Below are 9301 nucleotides of genomic sequence, written 5' to 3'. Positions count from 1 at the left end.
CAAAACAGTAACCCTTTGTAGTAGTAGCCTTCCTAGCTGCACCTGTTAGACAAGTCTTCTTTCTCCTGAAAAAAGAGTAAGTTTATATGTTTGGGGTTTTTTTTCAGCTTGCTTTCCTTTAAAAGGAGTGTTGAATTGTAAAAGACACTTGTTTTAAATTCCTTTGCAAAATTTCTTCTGTAGGCCCTAACATGGGTGGAAAGTCAACGTATATCCGACAGACAGGAGTCATTGTTCTTATGGCCCAAATTGGGTGCTTTGTACCATGCGACTCTGCAGAAATAACCATTGTGGATTGTATCCTGGCTCGTGTAGGAGCTGGAGACAGTCAGCTGAAAGGTGTGTCTACTTTCATGGCTGAAATGTTGGAAACTGCTTCGATCCTTAGGTAAGTCCTGCACTTCTTTCATTTGATTGGTGTTGATTGGAAAGGATGCGCTGTAAGAATGTTACATCTTATCATGTTCTTTTAGCATCTTAAGATTTTCTTTTAGGATCTGAGACCTCTAGTCCTTTACTGTAGGACTGTAAGTTCTTGAAGTAGCCTACTATTTATTTCAGCCTTCAGACGCAGCTGCTTCCAGGAGGCCAAAGTCCAGATGGGCCAAAGAAGCTATAGCTTGGAATAATTTGTGACACTGTGTACTTTATTCATATGTTGTTCATGTAAACTGTTGTTGTCTTGTGCCTGATGCTGTGCCTCCATAGTATGATTTGTGGTAATCCAGTATCCAGAGTTTATGCTTTGCCCAAACTTAATTCTTTTCTGTTTTAGGACAGCATCTGAAAACTCTCTGATAATTATTGATGAGCTGGGAAGAGGAACTTCGACCTACGATGGCTTTGGCTTGGCGTGGGCTATTTCAGAATACATTGCTAGCAAAATTTGTGCTTTCTGTATGTTTGCTACACACTTCCATGAACTGACAGCTCTTGCTGATCAAGTTCCAACAGTAAATAACCTACATGTTACTGCTCTAACCAGTGACGACACACTGACAATGCTGTATCGTGTCAAGGCAGGTAAGACTATCAACAGTGAAAATGGTGACTTCCTTCCTTCCTGAAAGAGGGAGGAAGAAATATTAATGGAAAGGAACATGAAAAGTTATTTCATGTGTAGTACTCCAAGCTTTTACAGTGGACGTGCTGACGTGCTCCTTATGGATAGATAATGTGAATGGCAGGGGCTCTGTGCCATCTTTGAACACAGCTGGTGATGGTGATGATTACTTGTTAAAATTCCTGTGTTATTTCTCACACTCAAATTAATGCTTTTGTAGTTGCTCTTTTTCAAGGGCAGAAAGAAGGGCTCCAAAATGTTCTTTTCTGTTTTCCTAGATTCCTTTTGGAATTGAGTTATTTTTTGTAAATTGTACAGAAAGGACTTATCCTTCTGGGATGTTTTTATTTTTTTTTAAGGAAATAAAGACAGCTTTTCTCTGCTGGCATTTTTTCAATGATGTCTTTTTCATTATTGTTAGAGTTACTTACTGAAGAAAGTCATTGCTCAATTTGTGCAGTAGTTTGGTATTAGAAAAGTTGCATGCCTTAGTTTTTAGAAAATGATATTATAAGAAAATAACAAGTAGCTTGCTTCTGCTTTTGAATCCATGGAATAATACTTGTCCTTCTATTACTTGTGGAATTGCTGCTAATTTTACATTCACCTCTGGCTGTAGTCTTGCAATTAGCTTTCAGACACTGCTCTCTAAAGCTAAGAGGTTGCTCTGAGCAAGAGCAATAAAAGAACAACCAGAAGTGCTGCTGTCCCAGAGCTCAGCAGAGAATCTCAGATCTTGCTGCCGTCTTTTTTCTCTTAACTCTCTCCTTGTGAGCTCTCCCTTTTGAGATCTTAAACGGCCTCTGTTCTCCTTTCTGTGCATGCAGTTTTCTTGGCAATGTACAGACTTTGTTCCTGGTCAGTCTGAGTTGGTGGCCCTGGCTCTTCAGTCCCCTCCTTCTTTTTTTTTTTAACCTGTATTCATTCACCCCTTCTAGAAGCCATGTTTCATATTTTTCTTTGAACAGTTCTCCCAGTTTTAGTCCTTCACATCTTTTCTTTGAGCTTGATTGAAGTGTTGCTGTTTTTTTTTCATTAGTCCAATTTTTTGGATGTGCTGTTGAGCATAGTATCTACTAAAACCTCAATCAGATTAAATGTGATATTATGAAATCTTCATCTTCAAATACATGATCTGAATTGTATTTGTATATTATAATTGTATATTATAATTTGTATATACAAATTGCCTTTTGTATAAGGTTCTGATTTTAGTTTTGTGCTTTTTCTTTTTTGGAAGAATTACTTTGTTGGAGCAATGATGTAAGAGGAGGCAGCTCGCATGCAGTTGTGTTTTGAAACAAACAACAGCTTTTATTTGATTTGCAATGTACAACTAAATCTAAAGTGCACGATAAGGAAATGAGTAGAGTATTTTCATTCTGCTCTTCATCCTTCATGACTCTGACAGAAAAACTGAGTACAAGCCTCAGTTCCAGGATTTTATCAGCAGAAACTGGAGTTAACTTTGTCAGTGCAGATGTGTGTTCTTAAAGCAAAATCAAGAGAACAAATGTCTGCTTAAAAATATTAATTTTCTTTAAAAAAACAAAACAAAAGTGAGTGAGTACAGTTAGTGAAACAGAAAAGGTCTAAATACTGTTGTTTTCTTTGCCTTTTCTTCAGTTACCCAGTATTTAGCAGATGTTTAGTTGTCATTTAAAATGTGTAATTAATTTATTATAACTTTTTGCTGGAGACCAGAACTAAAAGGATAGAGTAATATTTGTGGGTGGCCAATCAAAACGATGGTGATATAAAAGAATGGCTTTTGATATTGAAGTGAAAATGGTTTTATGTAACCGTGTATAATTGCCATATTCTGAGCAAGTGTGAGAACTTTCATTCTCAACCTGGTGCTATGAACAGGGTATTAATTGAAGTAAGTATAAACTTAGAGATGAAAGGTTTTGATATAATTAAACTCTTCCTGGAAGCTAGGAAGCTGTGTGCTGATGCAGAGGAGGAGGAGGAGGATTGACAATGCACCAGAGCATCTTTATATATGTGTCTAAATGCACTTCTTATATGTTTTTATAAATGGTGCAGATGATTATTTTCCACAGATTGTGCTGAAGCACTTTAATTTAAAAAAATATTGTTCGGTTTCATTCATGTGCTAATGGGAAATTTGTTCTGCCTAGAGGGTGTTTTCCCTTTCTCCTCAAAGGACTTCTGTAGCTCTGCAGTTACTGTTCTAAGAGAGCTTAATTTAATGAGAGCATATTCTTAATCTGCGTTATCATATCATATATAGCCCAGAAACGAAATGAAACTGTGAAAACCAAACCACACATCACACACATACTCCTTCAGAATGAAAAATTATTACATATTAGTTTGTATAATCTCTGTGCAGGCCAGTTGTTTCTTGAGAATTCTTTACAGGTTGTTTTTTTCTCTGCCCAGGTGTTTGTGACCAGAGTTTTGGAATACATGTAGCAGAGTTGGCAGCTTTCCCAAAACATGTGATAGAAAATGCAAGAGAGAAAGCACTGGAGCTGGAGGAGTTTCAAGACCTTGGCAGGCCCAAGGAATCTGAAGGAGAGCCAGCAGCCAAGAAATGCTACAGAGAAAGAGAGGTTTACTAACAGCATTTTTTTTCCCATTTGTTTACATGGGGTAGCCTGAAGAAAATAGTTTGAGGACTCAGATTTCCCCAAAGCACATGCTGTCCTACTACTTGCTTTGCCTTTTCCTGATAGGCTCTCTGTGCCTTTCTTAGCATAAGCATATAAAATGTAACTCCTAACTCGAGCCTTGTAACTTGTTTATCATTTTTATAGAACAATTGCAACCTTGGTAATGCTCCATTATGTGGAAGCCTTGAAGTGCTAATCTTCTGTAAGCACTTTCTACGTTTAAAAACACTTTGCTTTAGGCAGAGGCTGCTCCTTTGTTTTCAGTTTTGGTGCTTCACGCATCTGTTCTTGGCTCAGTAAGAATCTCATGTTACTGGTGAATGACCTCTGGTTTGTCCTGCCAGCTGGTATTAGGAAGTTCCCTCCAACTGCATCAGCAACACTATGACCAATATGCCAACTAGGTATCACAGTGAAGCATTTTCCAGTTCAGTTGGATCTGGCTGCATGATTTTAAACTGATTATAAATTAAACAGATGTGGCAAATGCTCTGACAAATACAGTGTCATGTTTTATTCTTTGACAGTTCATATTATATTTGATAGTAAATAACATGTCATAAACTCTCGAGGCACATAGCGTTTGAGGTCTTTTCCACGCAATTTGTCTGCCTTTATTCACATCATGTTCAAGGAGACAGCCGTGCTATTATATTACCAAGTGCTTTGGAGACTTCTGCACTGAAAGCACTCTGCATCAGTTCTAAATATTAAAATCGAAGTACAAATGCTTTGTAGTAGAGTATTATCGTAGAAAAAAACAGAGGACTAAGCAGAAATCTGTGTTCTGGCCAAATTGTTTCTGATACAGGAATCCTGAACACTGTCCATTGACATGTTTGTTCTCACTGTTCAAACTGTTTAGAAGTTGTACTTCGCCTATTTGTGTAAAAGCATATGCATGAAGCTTAATTATCATCTCTTCTCAGTGGTGACAGCCACTCTTCAGTTGCTTGGTAACAGTTTGCTCTATCTTTTTGCATATGGAAATATTGATTTGGATTTACAGTTCATCCAAAAAGTAACATGGCCTCTCCCAAGCAATGACTGCTCTAGCAATCTTTTCATGATGTGGTTACATGATAGAATTAAATGTGAAACATGCATAAGAGCTCTCAGTGTTAAAATTAGTCTCTGTCAATCAACTCATAGTTTTTGCTCATGGATAGAATGGGGAAAGAACTCTCAAAAACAGTATAACTGAATTATACATAATAGCAAGTGCAAAAATAATGTGGTTTTGTCTGTGAAAAGCTCCTGATGCTGAATAGGACTTTGTATTTTTGGAGTAATTTGGAAGCATCCTGCTTGCAGCGTAACAATTCTTTCTGTTTCCTTTTTCCCATCCTTCCCCTCACTCTGTTTTAGGAAGGCGAAAAGATCATTCAGGATTTTCTCTGTCAAGTGAAAGCATTGCCCCTGACAGATATGTCAGAAGAAGACATCAAAACCAAGCTGAAGCAGCTGAGAGCTGATGTGTTGGCAAAGAACAACAGTTTTGTGAATGAAATCATTTCCAGAACAAAAGTTACTCCATGAAAGATGTGAGAACAGGATGCAGCTCTTGAAGTTTTTTGTTTTTTTTTAATTGATTGCAAGAACTACCACTTTCTTGTCTTCTTGTCTGATAGTTTTTATGTGCTATAATGTTTCATATGGATTTATGTAGGCTTTTTTTCCTTGAATTGTAATTGTTAGAAAACTAAAATTCTGCACCCAGGTTTCTGCTTTAGCTCCCATTTCTTGTGTTCTCTTAGAAATTTTCAATAAAATGCTTTTTTTTTTTTTTTTGGGATTGAGAGAATTATTCAAATCATATAATCTTTTGCCAGAATGGAAGTGCACCAGTAAAGATAACCCTTCAGCTAGCATACAACTGTCACAGCCTTGAAAAACAACGTCCCATACACAAAATCTTGGTCCCATACAATTATGTTGATTAATTTGGTAAAGTTTTAGTTAGGCGCTATTAGTGCTCCATTAGAAAAAATCATCATAAAATTTACAGGAGTACCCAGGTGGAGCTTTGGTGGAATCATGGAATGGTTTTTGTTAGAAAGGACCTTTAAGATGATGTAGTTCCAACCCCCTGCTATAGGCAGACACAGCTCCCTTTAGACCAGGCTGCTCACAGCCCCATCCAGCCTGGCCTTGAATGCCTCCAGGGAGGGGGCATCCACAGCCTCACTGGGCAACCTGTTCCAGTGTCTCACCACCCTCACAGTAAAGAATTTCTTCCTAATATCCACTCTAGATCTACACTCTTAAAGTTTAAAATCATTTCCACTCATCCTGTCGCAAAGTGCCCTTATCAAAAGTCCTTCCCCAGCTTTCCTGTAGGTCCCTTCACTGTTTCTTTTATGCATGGACAGGTAATGCTCAAGTGAAATATCCTACAGGCCTGCTCGTTGTGCCTGGATAGTGGTATCTCTTGCATTTTCTGGTGGCTTTGTAAGGTAGGCATAGGCTGAGGCAAAGTTACAGGTGAACAGAAACTTCTGTGTTGGTTGTGGTTTGTGTTGTCTGTCTGAAGAAAGAATACAGAGATCGTTATCTGCTACTACTCACACCAAGACACTTTAAAAGCATTTGGATACAGGTTTATGTACTGGAAATTCAGCATTTTAAATTGTAGTTCTAGAATGCTTCAGCTTTATTTAAGGCTGGCAGTGTTGAAAGATTGATGGGAAAAGATATTTATCATTTAGAGATGGGAATAAAATGATGCCAAAAATACCATGAAAACTCTTGCTGTGTTCTGTAGCAGAGATGATATCAGTGGGTGTATGCTGGGGACTGTACTGCTGCTACATCTGTGCATCAGGGCTTGCTCTCTTGCAGCAGTCTGCATTAACTCCTTTGTGTGCTCCCTGTTGGAATGCTTAGTGCTGTTCAGCTTGTTAGTGGGTAGCATTTTTTTGTTGTTAGGCTAGAATTCGGGAAAGATGTCTGGTGCTTGTAATCTTCTAACTGTCCTGAGTGATACCAGAGATGTCCTTGCAGCGTGCCATCCCTGACCAGGGCAATAGCCATGATAGAAAGGTATTTTCCAGGGATGTTTCTGTTTTCCCTGTATGTCCAAACTCTCTGTGTCTACAACACCGCTAAGATGTTCCTCACTCACTGAGCAGGAAGGACTGCTGCTTATTTGCTTTGAACCCTGTGATCTACACTTTTATTCAGCACGCCTCTGTACCACAAAAAGTTTTGCATCCCGACACCAAAAGGATTCCATTAGTTTGCTCTCACCTCATGCTTTTCAATAATCGCAGAGAAGAAAGCTGCAAGGTGATGGGTTTTTAAAACTCATCACCTCATCCTCCGTCTGTGCTGCACTTCCCTGTCCCCCGTCCCTGGGTGTGCTGCTGCCGCCGCATATAGGCGAGAGAGGATTGGGCTCCCTTTAGTCTCCATATGCCATTGCGGCTTACAAACTGGGTTACAGACAGTGTGATTTCATGTGAGCAGGAGGATGGCTATTTTTGCTAATTCCAATTTAGCTTTTCTTTCAGAAACATACCTACAAGGCAGAAGCAATTCCTGGCCTGCTCCAGTTATTACAGAACTGCGACGAGAACATGAAGACCATCAAAGCTTCAGAACAAAACAATGGAGCTGTTGAGGGGCACTGGGGCCCCTTCCGTTCAGCTTCAAATAAAACTGCAAGTTTCTCGTTTGCTTGAGAAAGCTTGGCACTGTATTCCTACTGCAGGTGTGGTCTTTTTAGTCTGTGCAGTTATTGTTCCATCTACAAGGCTCCTTATGAAGGATGCAAATGGCATTAGGTGAGTTGAAATAAAAGAGCAGATGTGGTCAAGCACTGAAAGAATTTGCTTTTTTTTGATTGCTTTCCCACCCACCTTTCAGTTACAGGCAACCTACCAGCATGGAAGAAGAAGACACTTTGTTTTGCCTTTTGGTTTGTGGTCAAAAGCAGGTGAGCTGCTTGGTGTCAGTGTGCTCCAGTTACAGCTGGAGGACTTGAGGATTAAGCTAATGAACGCAGAGAAAGCAGTTATCTTAGCTGGGACTCAGCTCTGCCACATGCCTATTCCTACTTGCAGCTATGCAAGTTCATCTCACATAACAGTGCATTTGATAAGTGGCTCTGTATCTCTTCACTGGAATCAAGGTTGATTTGGAATCAGAAATTACAGGAATGGCATCAAGCTGAGTCCTTGCCCACTGGCAGATGCCACTAAAGATGGCTGGAGAAGAATTTCAACCCTAAGAGACCTTCAGATCCCTGTGGTTCAGCCTCTGCTTTCACTTGTTCGTGAGCAGCAGGCCCGTTGCTGGCATGGCCTTTGTGAACGTGGGTTTGTGCTTGCCAGCTCCGTCCTGAGCTTCGTTTGTGCAGCTGGTCCAGGTTCATAAACACTATCAAAGCAGCCAAGTGTGCTGGTGGTCTAATCCTTCCAGATTTAGTGAAGCCTGCATGGGAGTTTGTCATTCTGGAGATACTCTGCTGAAGTCCAGGATTGTGTGTGCAGTTTTATCTGGTTTGATACAAGGTGAGGATGACATCATCTAGTCATTACCTTTTGTTAAAACAAAGTCACCAAGATATACCTGTTGGGAGTTTCCATGAAAATTTCAAGCATTTATGAAGCAAGCTGTGGACTACAAGCAAAACACCTGCATGGCTGGGTGGCTTTTGTTTTGTTTTGTTCCCCCTCCCTGCCCCCGAGTCTGTTGGTTTGGTCCATGGGTCTGTGCTATTCTGTTCTTGATCATTCTCAGTGGTTCCATTTCTCTTAAGTACTGATTTCAGAGCGATTCCAGCAGCACAATGAGGGCTGGAGGTACAATTAGTGACCAGATGCTCATTTATTCTGCCTACATGAGAAAGAATAAACTGTTTGTGACTTTGATTTCCCTGTCCGAAGAAACCAGGTGAGGTGCCAGGCAACTTAAAGATGTTTTATGTGTATGAGAGTTTTAAGGGGAGCACTGTAAGCGGTACACTTATCTGATATTTGCAGATGATGCCTAAAAGTGTGCTCTTTGGCCCTTCCTGGAGAGGGAGATGTGTGAGGTGTGCTTGGTGTGAACCCCAGAGATGCTGTAGCCATGGCACCTAGGCCAGTCTCTCTTCAGGAGTGTTCTGGCCATCAGTACAACCAGCACCTGCCCATTAAACCAGAGGAACCCAGGAGCACCTGGTACAATTGCTACTTTGAGGACAAGTAGAGTCCCTGTTTTTGTTCTTTCAATACATGGCTCTACACCCCCAGCACTGGCTACTGCCTTTGTAATAGAGCACAAATCAGCATGTGGTGCTGCCCTTGGGCTCAGACTTTGCACAGAGCTTGTCTCTAACCCTGTGGTGATTAGATGTGTGTGTTGGTTTGGGTGGGACTGGGGGACTACAGGTAGCGAAGAATACTGTGTGTCCAGATCAGGGCCACTCTGAAGCATCTGTCTGTACTGAGTGCACAAGCAGAATGAGGTGCTCTGGGGGTGTGTGTCAGCCCTCAGGCTCAGCATCACTTAATGCTGAACTGCTGTGAAGAACCTTAATGGGTGCTGCTGTTTTCTCTTGCCTCACTTTGGTTCAGTCCATTAGACAAGAACTTCTTGGTTAATTAAGAGA

General features: G+C 40.4%; 1 protein-coding gene across 1 annotated transcript in view; it reads left to right on the top strand.

Moving 5' to 3' along the window:
• MSH2 (mutS homolog 2) overlaps nt 1-5493 on the top strand; it is a 25560-nt gene extending 20067 nt beyond the window's left edge. Inside the window, exons 12-15 of the mRNA XM_010706490.2 lie at nt 184-388; nt 776-1023; nt 3473-3645; nt 5074-5493. Of these exons, the coding sequence (XP_010704792.1) occupies nt 184-388; nt 776-1023; nt 3473-3645; nt 5074-5244 (797 nt within the window). The 3' untranslated portion in view covers nt 5245-5493. The remainder of the gene's footprint in view (nt 1-183; nt 389-775; nt 1024-3472; nt 3646-5073) is intronic.
• The last annotated feature ends 3808 nt before the right edge of the window (nt 5494-9301 follow it).

The sequence above is a fragment of the Meleagris gallopavo genome, chromosome 2 (genome assembly GCF_000146605.3).
Source record: "Meleagris gallopavo isolate NT-WF06-2002-E0010 breed Aviagen turkey brand Nicholas breeding stock chromosome 2, Turkey_5.1, whole genome shotgun sequence".
NCBI classification, from domain to species: Eukaryota; Metazoa; Chordata; class Aves; order Galliformes; family Phasianidae; genus Meleagris; species Meleagris gallopavo.
This window is presented reverse-complemented; position numbering and strand designations above follow the sequence as displayed.